The 15,525-nt window shown below is 40.5% G+C and overlaps 1 protein-coding gene across 1 annotated transcript; it reads right to left on the bottom strand.

The window, feature by feature from the left end:
• On the bottom strand, positions 1 to 15,440 carry LOC115650499 (tumor necrosis factor receptor superfamily member 6-like). The gene is made up of 10 exons (XM_030560549.1): positions 15,307 to 15,440; positions 10,609 to 10,714; positions 7,649 to 7,780; positions 7,310 to 7,421; positions 6,516 to 6,589; positions 5,750 to 5,857; positions 4,823 to 4,848; positions 2,770 to 3,099; positions 2,177 to 2,231; positions 1 to 372 (listed from the first exon to the last, which is right to left on the bottom strand). The coding sequence occupies exons 1-10, from the start codon at positions 15,346 to 15,348 to the stop codon at positions 74 to 76; spliced, it is 1,284 nt and encodes a 427-aa protein (XP_030416409.1). The 5' UTR covers positions 15,349 to 15,440; the 3' UTR covers positions 1 to 73.
• Positions 15,441 to 15,525: the final 85 nt, after the last annotated feature.

The raw sequence follows: 15,525 nt of genomic DNA, 5'->3' as shown, positions 1-15,525 counted from the left end.
TATATCTCCATTTATTTATCTACAGAGTTTACAGATTCTTTTGTTTTTCTTTTTTTTGTTGGTAATAGTATACTCAGTTTTTGGCCTCTAGTATAGTTATAATATCCTTACTTATTAAATGGTTTACTATGTTTTCATGAGACTGTCTCAGTCCTATATTCCATAGGCTATCTAATAATTTAATAACAGAAGTCTCATTTCCAAATTTGTTTCTCCAAATGATTAGCATCTGATAATATTGCTCTTCAATATTTTCTGGATGTTCAAACACTGTTTTAGCAATTTCATTATCTGTTAGATGAGTTCTCATAAACATGTTCCAGTTGCGTGGTGGGACTTCTTTTATAAAATAATAAAAACTTTCAATTAATGCTGGGGAGAAAAAAAAAAAGCATCAGTGAATATTTTAAAATGACCATTTCTATAGATGCCTATGTACACTTGTATAGGTTCTCAGATAAATCCAATTCATCTGCAATACCTTTCCCTTTGTAGTTTAACATTCCCTGACACACAACAAGAGAGTATTTCAGCAATATACTCCATTTAGTCTCACACTGCATTGCTGGCCTATAGTGTATCTGTTCAATCAGCTACTGATAAATTGGGAATACAAATAGAAGGGTATGTTTTACTTTGTATGATAGCTATCTGTAGAAGATGAAATGCACCATTACAGAGACTTCAGGAAACAAATAAATCTGAAATTTTCTTATGCCATAATAAAATCATAACTAATTTGTTCTAAATAGAATCATTTTATTCCTTTAATATACAACGTAGGTCTTGTCTACATAGTATGGCACTGTGCAGCAACGGGGTATGAATTGCTCTGCGCACCACCGTATTGCATGCTAACTGGCCTATGTAGATCCTGCTGGCATGCACTTAAAGTTCTTTAGTGTGGGTCAAATTGCACTACGTTAATGTGCATTAGGGACTTTTAGTGTGTGCCAGGAGGGTCTACATAGGCCAGTTAGTGTGAAACAGCTGCACTTTAACTCATACCCCTCTGATGCACATTGCTGCACTGTGTAAACAGCCCCAAGTGTAGGATAGGAGCAGAGAGTATGATTTTAAAATCAAGTTGTACCCATAGATTTTATGGAATCTGATTAGCATAACCTGAACTGTTTTAAGTTAAAAACAAAAGCCTGTGTATACTATTGAAAGTCAATACAATAAAAAGATTCAGTTCAACAGAAGTGGTGAAGCCTGTCATAAGTGAATACCCAAGAAACAGGTAACCAATTGACTTCCTATTCAAAATAATCTTTTAAAAAGCTCAAAGATGTCAATATGCATACTTCAAAGTGGTCTCTTAAAATGAGAGGTAGTCTATTGAATATTGAAGATGCCCTTTGTACAGATTTCACTGTAGTTTTAAGGTCCTTGTTCACTTTTGATGGCTTTCTGACCACTCTTAGCAATTAATTTTACCCATCTATCTACACAACTTATTAGCAGATTTGGTCTGCCAAGATAAGTCTGATATCACCAGTACCCTCAATCAGAACATGGTTTACTTCCTTCAGTGCCACACAATATACCAGTTCACTAGTATCTGATACATCCTGACATTTTATTCGTTTGAATGGTAAAGCTCCTGTACAAAAATCTGTTGTATCCTTAACATGACATGCTACAGATTACACTGCTGGTACATACAATGGATCTTTTACTAGAGCATGGTTAGCTCTAAAAAGAAACTGTTCCTAAAGTTATTGACACAGTGAATAGTGATCTTGAACAACATGAATATATGATGGTGGTTGCCGGTGATAGCAGGAAACTGGACTCTATGACCCATAACATAACTTCTAGTCCTATGTCACATGTCCCTATGAATACATTATGAAAAAGTGATGTCCTTATGTAGATATAATTAATTGCTATGAAATGTGTGTGGGAGGAGAGAGGAGGTGGTTTGTTTTTAAAGCAGTTTCTTAGAAGAACGAAAATAAATAAAATGCAGCAATCTTCAGAACTGCTGATACAGTAAGCAGGACTAAATGTTGGTAAACATTTAAACAAATTAATATCTATTCTTTTCTCATTCAGATGTCGCATAATTATGTACCATGAACTCAAGACAGAAAGTCATATTCTGCCCAGTACTCTGCAGACTCTTACCAATTTTAGATCCCTAATAAGGTGGGCTACGTGAACTACTCACCTTCTTGAGAAAGCTCTTTAACTATTATATGAGGCCTGGCTTCAGAATCCCTGACCTGCAAGATAAACATCTCTGTTTATTCAAACAGAACAAAACATTCTTTGCTCATTTACAATCACTATCCTTGATGTGGTGATTTGATTTCACAGTATCTATAAAGGTAAACCTGAATAAAATGTAAACAAAAACTGCTCAGCCAGAAAATCCAGCTCTTCCACTAGCTAATAAGAGATGCAGCAGTATATCAGTCATAGTATTAACCAAAAAACCTATCTTCCGTGTTGGTAGTGAGCAGTGGAAAGAAAAGGATAGCAGACGCTTAATTAAACAATGTTTCTAGGTTGACTGGATGAGTTACAGAAATTTCTGATACCACTTCAACAAACATACAAAATTTTTCCATATCTCCCTTTTAAAAATAAAGATAATGCAAAAGCATCTTTCACATCTTTCTGCGTGGTGGTGGGGTCTATTTCATTACTAACTCATTCTGCAAGCTAGGATACTCTACATGTTAAAAAGAAGAGGCTATTACACTGCTTCCATCAGATTACACAACAAATTTCACGACACGCTGAGCATTTCTCACTTACCATCTGAGATACGAACATCCCACCATTTGACTGTCCAGGGCAAAAGACAAAATTGGGCTTGTCTGGAGGCTTTACTGGTGCTGAATATCCTACAGTCCTGCAGTAAGACTCTTCCCGTGAGTTGTTTTCACCATTTAGTAGTAGGCCACTTCTCTCAGAAAATACAACACTGGTATCCTCAGACAATTCATTTCTTAGTGCAGAATTAGGACTATTAATTGCTAAAACTGGTGGACTCTGAACAGAGCTTTGGATCGCTAAAATGGGTGCACTAGTGTTAGCATTCTCCATTTCAGGTGCAAAGAAAATTTCAGTGCTATCCTCAGACTCCTGTAAGGGATAAGAGTGATGTATTAAACAGTGCTAATTAAGAGTGCTTTATTAAAGCATACATAGCTTTGTAGGCAAGCTCCCAAGAACCTTGCAGTGAAAGAACATTTCCTACATAGTGCTTCATTGCACATAAAAATTCAGAAGCTAGTGTTAAGTGACAAACAGGAGCAGCTTTAATCACTACAGAATAGCAAAGAAGTTACATGTGAGCTTCTGTGGTTAGGCAAGGGGATTGCCACACCTATTGAAAATAGGATTTATTTATTTATTTTTTAAGAAAAAAGGCTACAATAACTCCCTTAGCACTAAACATCCCTCTCCAACCATGTAACCGACCCCATGCCAAGTGGGCTGAAGGGCAGGGAGGGGAGCTAACCACATTTGGTATTAACTCTGAAGTTTAACAATTGCATTTAAAAATGCAAACATTGACTATTTCACTGCTGATCATTTTAACAGAGATCTGCTCTGGGCCTGTGAGAACATGAGCAGAATAGTTCCCCAGCTCTTACCACTGCCCCAGGTTAAGCCGACTGTACTCTTTCTGCATCTTTATTGTAACCTATTTCTTTGCTAGGCCTTTACAGAACATACAAAATAACCCTGCAAGGTCAGAACAAAAAAAATGACAAATGCAGCTGGGTGCTCAGATAGTTGAGACACTATGGATCTCAAGTTTCACACACAGTTTAAAGTGACCGACTTTCCTAAGGCACCTTGCAGAATTGAGGGTTGTGGGTTTTTAAAAAATATCTTTGAACTGTCTTTCTACTTACTATTATTTAAGTAAAAGTCTGTATTAAAAAGGTAACCGAGAAGGTCTCATCTGTGCCTTCCATGATATCTAGTATTAAACTTTAATTCAAATATAAAAATTGGAGCTCCTTACATACCTAATGGAGAAACTGAAGATTTTGCCAAAATTCCCTATGAATTACAATTTTCCTTAAGCAGGCTGTCTTTAAGTAACATGTGCAGTTCTTGGCATCTCAATATCACAGTGATATTTACAATTGCAGGGTTCCAAGGAAAGCAGCAAGAATGATGGGGCTATTATTTATTTGTATTGTGACAGTGTCTCCAAACACCAAGCAAGGATCAGGACCCCATACAGGGACTGACTTACGAGCAGAGATTAAGGGTAAAAATCTTGGTCACTTCATGAGTTCTTTCAACCTCAAATGAAACTACTCATGTAAGAACACAAGTTACATTTAACATGAGAGAAAGAAGCTAAGGATATAACTATCGATATACATTTGAAGAGTGTAAATGCTAATATGTATGCAGAACTATTTAGGATATCACAAGAGGATATAATTAGAAATAATGGTATGTAGTTAACTTTTTCATTCATTTCATTATCAGGAAAAGCTTCCTGATAGAGCCATATTAGGGCTCTACAATATTCTTCCAAGGGAAGTACTGGACGCTCCATCATATGAGGCATTTAAAACTAAATAAGACACTAAAGAATGTGTTATATTGTAGAGAACAATCCAACATTAACAGGAAGTGAACTAGATGACCTAAAAGTTTTGGGGTTTTGTATGAAGTGAAGAAAAGTGTCCCAATATACAACAGCAATCAGGGCAGAGAAAGTGACTAAGGTGTGCCTCATCTATAGTTAAACAGATAGTTTCAATTTTTAATTAAAAAGAATTTTTATGCAATTAACAGAGGTAAAAAAAAATGGCATGTGTCCAAAGGAAAAACTTACCACATCTTTTTCTGCATCTTTATTTTCTGAAACACACGAAGAATATAAATTAAACTCTCTCTACTATGTTATATTGTTTCAATATAACTGAATTAGTACATTGCTTACACTGCATAACTCTCTGGGACAGATTCTCAATCTCAACCAGAAGTTTAAATGTAGGTAAGCTGTAGAGCAGGCTGACAAGTTCAAGGAACTGAAGGACTCCCTTCTGGCCAAATCTACTGGAGCACGAATGGATGGGGCATACTGTACATGCTAGATAGATATTAACCACGAGTTCCATTTGGGGTCTAGTTCCATTTAATCTATTCAGAGAGTCTATGATCTTTAAAAATTTTTAGGCCTCAGTTCCAAAAGCTAGTCAGAGACCTGGTTTACACCTAAAACTTAGGTCAACCTAGCTATATTACTCAGGGGTGTGAAAAATGTCATGCCCTGCGCAACACAATTAAGACAAGCAAAACTCCTGCTGTAGATGCAGCTAGGATGGAAGCAGGCCCGCTGACAGCAGTTCCGGATCCCAGGGCAGAACAGTCAATGGGCCCCCAAGCATGCACAAGTCACGCCTGGGCGGACGCAGTCCACCTGACATTTGGGCGGTGCTGCACCTGTGCTGGCTGGTGCCCAGTGAGCTACCAGCTGCGCTGGCTGGGCGCGCTCTTCTGGCACATCAGGGCTTCCACGTGCCTGCCCAGTAGGGTTGCCAACTATCTAATTGCACAAACCCAAAGACCCTTGCCCTGTCTCTCTCCTGAGACCACACTCCTGTCCTGCCCAGGGCCTCGCCCCGTGCTCACTCCAGCCCCCCTCTCTCTGTTGCTTGATCTCCACCACCGTCACTCACTTTCACCAGGCTGGAGCAGGGAGTTGGGGTGTGGGAGGGAGTGCATCTCTGGTTATCCATAGAAAGGAATTTTAAATTACCTTTATTTGTCTTATTATATATCCTTTTCTTAAATAAAAGAAGGCACCCAGCCACAAAGGCAATGAACACGATGACCCCAGCAATCCAACCTGCAGTAGTTGCAGTCCCTGAAAAAAAAGCAAGCAAGCTTGAAATACTAAAGCCACCCGTAAGACAGTTGATTTTGCAGTGTAAGAATGTTGATGCTGCACACAACAATGGAGACAAATGCCTGTAAAATTCAGCAGTTTGTTACAGTGACACTTCTAGACTCTGCCCCAAGAAAGCCACCATCTCACAGATATTAATACACCATTAGAGTATCTAGGTGCTGGTCTGTGTCAGTGCAAATTAAAAGCTAGAAGAAGGGAATCTACAGGCTCTACAGGGGAAAAGAAATTCAGTGCATTTTCTCTCTTTTCAGATTTATGCCACAATACAGATATTTTTCAGGTTTTAATATTTAATTGAGTATTTGAAGGGCATACTACCTATAGCTTTAAACTGTGTTAATGTGACACCTTGGAAAGGCATGTCCACTGTGTAATCCTTTCCACCAAGACAAGTCCCCTGTACTAGTTTAAATATTACCACGAATATTGGTTGGTTACACAATCCACAATTGGAGAGTCTTCGTCTCCATCTAGCGGCTGCCAGTTTGAATTACGTAGGCTCACCAAACACTTAAAGTGGGATTTCAAAGCCTCGCTTTTATAATCTGCTTCTGAATTATCTACAAAGAGTCAGAAAGTCATCAGACCTCCCTAAGCATAGTTTATACTGTACCTATGGGAGGATGGCCACACTTCAGGTCAACTGTAGCATTGCATTTTTGTACAATTTCTTTTCCTTCTGGGCACCTATAATTGATGATAAAAATATAATTATGTTACAAAATAAAATCTGTACTCATGCTCACTCCTACTCTCATAGGAATAATTTATATACATGGACAGAATGTGCAAATTTAAAAAAAAGTCTGTTCTCACTAGTCACTGAGAAAAAGTACTTGAAAAACAGATGAAGAATAAAGGATGCTAGAAGATTATGTGGCACCACAGCAAAAACATAAAAGTCCATGGGGGGAGATTAATGTACACAAATATTTATTCAAAAAGGAAAAAAAATACTGAGATGAAATGTTAACTGATCACATACATAATTAGCCTCCTTCAACAGTTGGCCCCATGTTATAAAATTCTGGGTAGTTCTATTGACATTAGCTGTCCTAACTGGTAGTCCCCCAAAGCCTATTCAAATGTGGCAGGTGAAGGAATCAGGAAACATGTTGGGAACATGTGTGTCCAGGCAGAAGCATCAAACAGGACACCAATACGTGTGTGTGTGTGTGTGTGTGTGTGTGTGTGTGTGTGTGTGTGTGTGTGTGTACACACACACACACACACACACAGTTCTAAGCACTGATCCTGCAAACACTCAGGCGTGCGTTTAACTTCAAACACATGAGCAGCCCCATTGATTTCAAAGGTAAACATGTGGGTACGCATTTAGAGGAGCTAGGTTCTACTTTTTACTGTACTATATAGAAGACAATTGCCTAAATCAGTTATTGTACATACTTTGACTTGCATCTGTAACACATCTCACAGCCTAGAGTAGGACAGAAATAGCCTGGCTTGCACTGACATTCAGTATTGCTCGTCGAAGTACAGGTGCTCACAGTTACTTGATCTGATAAAAATAAGAATCATACAAGTTACACACGTAATCAAACTGAATTTGTGATTTCCTTTCTACCATGCATAAGTTATTTTAAAAAAAGTGCAAGTGTTCTTAAATCTATGAAAATAAGCAAGGGGACTGAGGCAACAGATTTTTCTGTGGAACAAAGAATATCAAAGCTTGTGCCCACAGCAACCCAAATGCATTTACAGATCAGCCCAAGCTTTGTATTATACCTTCTTTGCACAGTTTACATCGTATGCATTCGTCCAGGCCATTTGCATAAGCAGTATAATCCTCTCCATCTGTGCAAGGGTAACAAATTCCTTCAGTACGTGGAACCTTGCAGTGTTTACTAACGTAAGTGCCTGTATAAAGAGAGAAGCAGAAATTCAACACTATAGCTGTATATCTCAAGTAGTATTAGGATATAGTTAACTGGATTCAAGCATAGTGCAACATGACTCCTTTCAGCCACTCCTTGCAAAGTGTGGAGCTGAATGAGATTAAGTGTATGCAACAAAACCAGGAAGAACACTTGGATGTCAGCGGCCAGATAACATTGGAAAAACAAGTAAATAACTAGTAATAAAAGGCCAATAGGCTTGGAGTTTTTCCTCCTGTATAAATAGAGGGGAAAAATGTTTTACAAAAATTTCCACCAATAATATTTCCTTGTTTTTTAGTGATCTTTCTGATATGCTCTACCTATAAAGATGCCTGTATTTTCTTTTTAAATGGAAGGTTTTAGCAATAAAATAATTGTTTCAATGGTTTTCTTAGTTCTGTTTGGACACATTCACATCCCTATTTGTGAATAAGTAGTTCGTCATAGTTCAGCACAACAGTCTGTGCTCAGAACAGGCTAGGAATAGATTAGTGAAAGTGCCTCAGGTGAGACTGATGTGGTAGGTAGTGTGTAGGGACGCTCATACAGCTCTGGCTAATGCTGTCTCTCTCTGAGACCAGTGTAATTATATCCTCACTTTGAGTAAAATCCACCACACACGAGGCCTACACTGCACTTAAATCCTACTTGTGGTTCCACTCTTGCATTTCATACCATGTTGAGAGCACTCCAATAGGCCGCTGTCCCATCTGCTATCAATTGCACAATCAGGGCCGAAGGGTATGGCTACACTTGAAATTTCAAAGCGCTGGTGTAGTCAGAGCGCCAGCGCTGGGAGAGAGCTCTCCCAGCGCTGCACGTAAACCACATCCCTTACAGGTGTAGCTTGCAGCGCTGGGAGCCGCGCTCCCAGCACTGCAGCACTGATTACACTGAGGCTTTACAGCGCTGTATCTTGCAGCGCTCAGGGGGGTGTTTTTTCACACCCCTAAGCGCGAAAGTTGCAGCGCTGTAAAGTGCCAGTGTAGCCATGACCTAAGTCCTTAAAACAGGATTCAAGCCATATTGCCTTGTTCAAGGTCTCTGCTTAAGCGTGAATTTGACACTTGCATACTAAATTCACTCACAAGATTTAGAAAGCCACAGGGCAAACCTCATGAGATTATAACAAATTGAGGATAGAATGCTCCTTGGCACAAAGCTAAGAAAATGGCCCTATAAAGAATGAATGAATTTTATACCCATCTCCAAGATAGACATGCAAATAGTTTACAAATTAAAGGAAGTTTTGCACGTAGATTTAAAATCCACAACATTTCCGCTGAGTGTTGGTATTGACTGTTTGTATCTGACAAGCATTATTTCAATTAGGTGATGCTGGGGGAATAAAACGTGTGGTCAGGGCATTGGTTCAGTTTTCAAGAGTTAAGACGAAGCTGCAGGGTGGATTTGATTTAAAATCACTAGTCAGGAAGACTTGATTTAATCATGGTTTTCTTCATAAAAGTGTATTCTTATTGGTTGTTATAACCTTAATACATATTCTGCACAACTCAGACAGATGTAGGTTTCATTTTTAGAAGGTACACACTGTACATTTTTAAACAGTGATTTATTTTCAAAACTTTTCAGATTAGTTTTACAGCTATATCAGAAAACAAATGATTGTTTGGTTATTTCATTCCCCAAAGGTAATTGAAGCAGATATTTATGAAGTCATTCGGAGGTGAACTATTTCCAATTCAACAGGTTAATCATTAGTATTGGGAGGATTTTCTTGCTGTGTTGTACTAGGAGGAGAACATCAGACGGACAGACAGACATTTAAATTGTTTTATTCAAGTAAACAGTAACGTTAAGTATTCTGGATTTTTCTTCAACAGCAAACATATATTTTAACAAAACAAGCACGTCCCTCGCTTCTCACATTTATTTCCAGACTTCTTCTTGTCCAGATCTATTCTGCCCCCAACAATCGTTTATTCATTGAACTTTTTGAAACTTCGCACTTTTAGAGAGAGGTAAGGGATTGACTTTGTGTACACAAATTTGCAGAGGGACAATAGAGTTGAGGTCTGTTAGTTCTCTCCCCCCCTTTTTTTTTATTTTTTATTTTTTTTTTGCTGTTAACAAGCATGTTACCTCTGACGCAAATCCACAGTTTGAGAACTGCAAAACTAAGCATCTCTGATGGGATCTTCTAGACTGAGCACAGAGTCCCATTGGGTAGACAGATTAACCTAAATAATCTGAACAGAAGCCTGTGGAACCCCATATGATTGAGTCCCTAATCCATGAACTAGTGGAACTCATTTACAAAACTTTTCTTAAACATTACATTAATATATTGTCTCATACTATAGAATCAGAATTTACAATCCTTATTCCATGATGAGAGATCTTTGAGCTATAACATACCTTAATTAAAACTATCTTTAGATAGGTTTTTTCCTCAAAAAAGCATTTTATCAAAAAAATCATATTTACATCAAAAACTCCGATTTTTCAAATTTTTTTTTAAAAAATCATTGATTTTTATCCACCCTGCAAAGCTGTAACAGCTTCCTTCAGTATTGACTTAGACTCTGCCTTTTATAGCATGCCCACGTTTCCTGACCGACTGCCAAGATCACCCAGCCACACCCTATTTTGTGAAAAACTGGACACCATTCTGAAGTGAGCTGCATCGCTGAATAGGAGGATGAACAGCATAAAATGGCCCTCACTGGCTTTTGGAACATGTATTGTTCTCTCATTGGTATTTGTGCTGTGAGATAAAAACAACCAGTACACATCTCTGAAAAATGCTTTGTTAGCCAAGTGAACTACAGATTATTAAGTGCTTACCAGCAGGACAGTATTTACAGCAGTAGCCTTGATGCAGATATTCTCCATCACCACAGCTGTGGCTTCTTGGCTCTGCTCTACTCTCAGATATTGCTGATGATTCAACCTATGGAAAATACATGGCAATATGTTGAATGAACAACCCTTCCCCCCATGACATTGTACATTCTCAGTGAGAGGCCTATGAACATATTGGGTTATTCTAAAGACTTCAACAAGAAATAGAGGAAACAAATTCCCTCTTGCTAAGTTTTCAAGTCATGCGCACCAGCAGCAGTTCAGTAAAGGTAAAACAGCATGATGGGGACATGAGCAATGTAAAGTAAGTAACAGAATACATTAAAAAACAACCACCAAAACCCACCACACTGTAATCTCAAGGTGGGCTTTGTTCTTGCAAGAATGCTTAAAGGTGACCTGAAAAAGATAATTTTTTTTTTTTAAGATTAGGCCTGTGCCCTTTACAGCATATAAAGGGAGCCTGAAAGAAGTTCTGGGGTTTTAAGATTTCCTCCCCTCCCCCAACTCTGGAAGAGTCAGGAATATCAAGTTTGGTCTTTCTTGATTTTGCAGGACCACCGGGCAGGCCTGAGAGCATGTCTATTGTGTGCTCTGTTACCTCAGCAGAAGGTGCAAAAACATTAACTCAAGCGAAATAAATGTTAACAAACAAAAGCTGTCAAACAGATAGCTAAGGGTTAGTGTTTCTTTCACCTATAAAGGGTTAACGAACAGTGACCTGCAAACACCTGACCAGAGGACCAATCAGAAGACAAGATACTTTCAAATCTCATGGGAGGGAAGCCTTTGTTTGTAGGTTTTGGGTTTGGCTTTGTTCTCTCTGGGTCCTGGACGGGACTAGAGATGCAACCAGGTTTCTGCCAATCTCCCTGCTACAGTCTCTATTCAGAATTGTGAGTAAGAAAAGGCGGTCATAGTCTTTTCAGTTGTTTTTTTTTTTTTCCATTTACATATGTGTACTTGCTGGAAGTAGCTTACATTGTGTTTCTGCTGGAGAAAGTTTCTTTCTATTGTTTATAAGTTGAAAGACCCTATAACTTTTTACCATCTAAAGTGCAGAGATAAACCTTTTACTTTTTTCTTTATTAAAAGCTCTGCTTTAAGACCTGTTTAATTTTCTTTTCCCCTTGTTGAGGCTTGAGGGAATTGAGTCTGTACTTAACAGGGAAGGAGAAGCGGGGGAAGGGTGGAATCCCTTTGTTTAGAATCACGGAGCTTGAATCTGTATAATTCTCCAGGAGCCCAGGGAGGGAACACCTGGAGGGGAGGAGGGGGAAGGGAATGGTTTATTTCCCTTTGTTGTGAGACTCAAGGAATCTGGGCCTTGGGGTCCCCTGGGAAGGTTTTGGGGGGACCAGAGGGTATCAGGCCCTAAAAAAATTCCTGATTGGTGGCAGCGCTATCAGATCTAAGCTGGTAATTAAGCTTAGGGGAATTCATGCTAGTACCCATATTTTGGACGCTAAGGTCCAGATTTGGGAATTCTATTATGACATGGTGGTAGCGGTGGGATAGATAAGAATCCAAAAGCCAGTAAGATTATTATTTTTTTTTCTCTGCTAGATGTTTGTAAGCAGAGAGAGAAAGGGTTTTGTTTTAAACCTACGGCCAGAGAATTTTTTTTTCTTTGCTCCATCTAGCTGTGCATAGGGAGGGGCTATTAGGTTTAACGACGGTAGTTTGTTAAACAAAGCAGCCTTAAGTGGTCAACAACGCACTCCAGCCAGAACACATTTGTAAATGAAAGACAGTTTCTTTTGCTTTTTAACTCTTTCGGGAGAGGCTAGGAAGTTAAAAGGACTCTGTTGCTAAGCAACCCCAGGAAGCCAACAGAGAGCCAGCAGTTCAGACAAAAAAACACCAGAGGGCACCTCAACACAAGAAAGCAGGAACCATGAGTTCCAAGGAAAGCCTGAGACAGGAATGAGCATGGCAACAAACCATGGACAAAGAAAATGAACACAGGAGACGGATGGAACTAATTAATGCAGAACTAGCCAAGGAAGAGGCAGCCCACAAAAAAAAACCACACACAACTTAAAAGACTATGACCGCCTTTTCTTACTCACAATTCTAAACAGATAAGAGACTGTAGCAGGGAGATTGGCAGAAACCTGATTTCATCTCTAGTCCCGTCCAGGACCCAGAGAGAACAAAGCCAAACCCCAAACCCACAAACAAAGGCTTCCCTCCCATGAGATTTGAAAGTATCTTGTCTTTTAATTGGTCCTCTGGTCAGGTGTTTACAGGTCACTGTTTGTTAACCCTTTATAGGTGAAAGAGACAATAACCCTTAACTATCTGTTTATGACAAAATCAAAATGAAAGTGTCTGATGGTGTGATTAGAACTCCACATCTCTTTGACTATTAGTTCACATTACCATTGCTTTAGTTCCCCAGTCTTCCAGCCTACCAAGGACCTCAATTTCCAGTGTGAAAAAACAAGGCAGATAATTACAAGAGAAAAAAAAAACATATCAAAACTTTCAGGCCACCTTCATACAACATAGAGCAGCAAAAAAGGGGTAAACCCCCAATTCCCCCTTCTTTACAAGTGACCTATAACACTTCTCCCTGCCTTTTTGTACTAAATATACAGTACAGCCACATCTCAGGCCCATAACACATACTCAGAAACTGGATCCCTAGCAAAAGAAAATTAAATTTGTTACTAAATAAAATAAATATAAATACACACTTCAGTAGTACCTTTCTCCTGAGGATCTACATGTTGACTTTAAAGAACACATTAATTAATAATCCTTTCAACATCCTAAGCCAGGAGACAAATATGAATCCCTACTGAGACACAGAGCAATTTGTTTAGCAATTTGTCAATAACTCATGATTTTGATTTTCAAGAGGAAGAATGGCCCAGGAGTTAGTGCTCTAGCCCAAGATTCAGGAGACAGGGTTTAATTCCCTACTCCAACACAGCATTCCAAAACCACACTGGACTCAGTCTGTGTCTTGGGGCTGGCCTGCACTTCAGTGTAGACACTTCCTACAGGAAGGGTAGTTAATCCAGGTCCTTAGGAGACAGTAGCTAGTTTGATGGAAAAATTGTGTTTCCCTGCCACCCTGTGCTCCTCTGTCTGTTGTATGCATGTATTTATCTTGTCACATATTTAGACTGTAAGCTCTTTGGGCACAGACCTCCCTTTTGTTATGTGTATGCTATACAGAGCAGAGCAAATGGGGTTCCTAATCCCTACTTGGAGCCTCTACAGGAGTGGTTCTCAAACTTTTATACTGGTGCCCCTTTCACACAGCAAGCCTCTCAGTGCGACCCTCCCCCCTTATAAATTAAAAACATTTTAAAATATATTTAACACCGTTATAAATGCTGGAGACACAGCGAAGTTTGGGGTGGAGGCTGACAGCTCACACCCCCCCCCCCGTGTAATAACCCTGTGACTCCCTGAGGGGTCTCAACCCCCAGTTTGAGAACCCCTGCTCTACAGCAAATACAAGCAGTATAGGAAGGCCAAGCTAAATCATAGTAGGAACTGTAAAAACAGAATTTAGGGAGTTTACATTTAAAACAAAAAACAGGGATCATCCATCCTTGACCCCTTCCACTGATAGATGCTTTATCACACTCCCTCTTTCTCTGAAAGAGCTTTCCTTCTGGAAACATGCAGGATCAAGAGAATTTAGAAGCTCTTCTTTTATCACTGCAACAGCTACAGAGCTAATAATAGGTGCCCCCTAACACCCAGAAAAGGGCCAGTTTGGCATTCCAGAGTGCAGCACAGCAGAACCAGCGGCAGGTTGAGACCAAATTTAGGGGGTTGCTGGTCTGAGCCCACATTGCTTCTGTGACTCAGATGTGCCTGACTTGTGAAGAGGGAAAGGTGTGACTCTGGCCAGTTCCTGGAGCTGGGAGGGCATGCATTGTGTCCTGGCAGGCTAGCACACATCACCAATGTCTTCTGCAGCTGAGAATTGATGGGGGAACGGTCTGAACATTTGTGATTAAGGGCCAGGCCAGGATTAGGAGAAGCCAATTTCTTGTTTGATCTCCTCTGATTAGCAATCAAGCCAGCTTCAGACACACCTTTGCTGTGATTCAGAAAAAAACCTAAAAGTTTTATCGTATCTCCTGGTCCCCTATAAAACCAAGTCCACGTGCCACATGACTAAGGTTGCCAACTAACACTGCAGGATAGTCCTAGAATCTCCAGAAATTAATGATTCATCTTTAATTACAGATTATGTCATGTGATGAAACCTCGGGTATTCGGTCCAACCAAAATTGGCAACCCTCCCCATGGCACGGCACGGCTCGGCTCAGCATTTCAGAGAGCTAGTTCCTACTATTCAATAGATCTGAAAAGTTTTCCTTAAAGCAAGAGAGACCATCCCCACCCCAAACACAGAAAAGACTGCACCGGCAGCCGGGAAACACTTGGCCGCAGGAGATTTCGCCTTCCCCCGAACCAAACCCCTTTTTCCGCCCCCGAAGCAGCGTCCCACCCCCAGCGCCCAGAGCCCGCGGGCAGGCGGAGCCAACGATCCCTGGAGCTCAGCCAGCCCGGCAATGGGCCGAGGCAGAGGACTGGGCGTTCCGCAGCTGCTGCTTGCGGGCAGCTCCCCTGCAGAGCTCTGGTGCCCGGCGATCAGCACGGGACAGGACACAGGCGGAGCCGCTCCCCGCGCTGCCCCGCACTCACCCCCAGCAGCAGCAGCAGCAGGAAGAAGCGCCCGGCTCTCATAGCGCGTCCCGGGGAGCTGCCTGCCGGGCCTGGAATCACGGGAAGCGGTAATGGCCGCCCGGCTCCAGGGATGGGTCATGTCCTGGGCGGAGCCTGCGCCTCTCCCGCTGCCGCCCCTGATGCAATTAGTTCCCTTAGAACCTCCCCGCCAGAGCTCCAGGGATTCCAGCCTCCGCC

This window comes from Gopherus evgoodei, chromosome 4, assembly GCF_007399415.2.
Source record: "Gopherus evgoodei ecotype Sinaloan lineage chromosome 4, rGopEvg1_v1.p, whole genome shotgun sequence".
Lineage (NCBI taxonomy): Eukaryota > Metazoa > Chordata > Testudines > Testudinidae > Gopherus > Gopherus evgoodei.
Note: the sequence above shows the minus strand (reverse complement) of the source record. Positions and strands in the feature narration are given on the sequence as shown.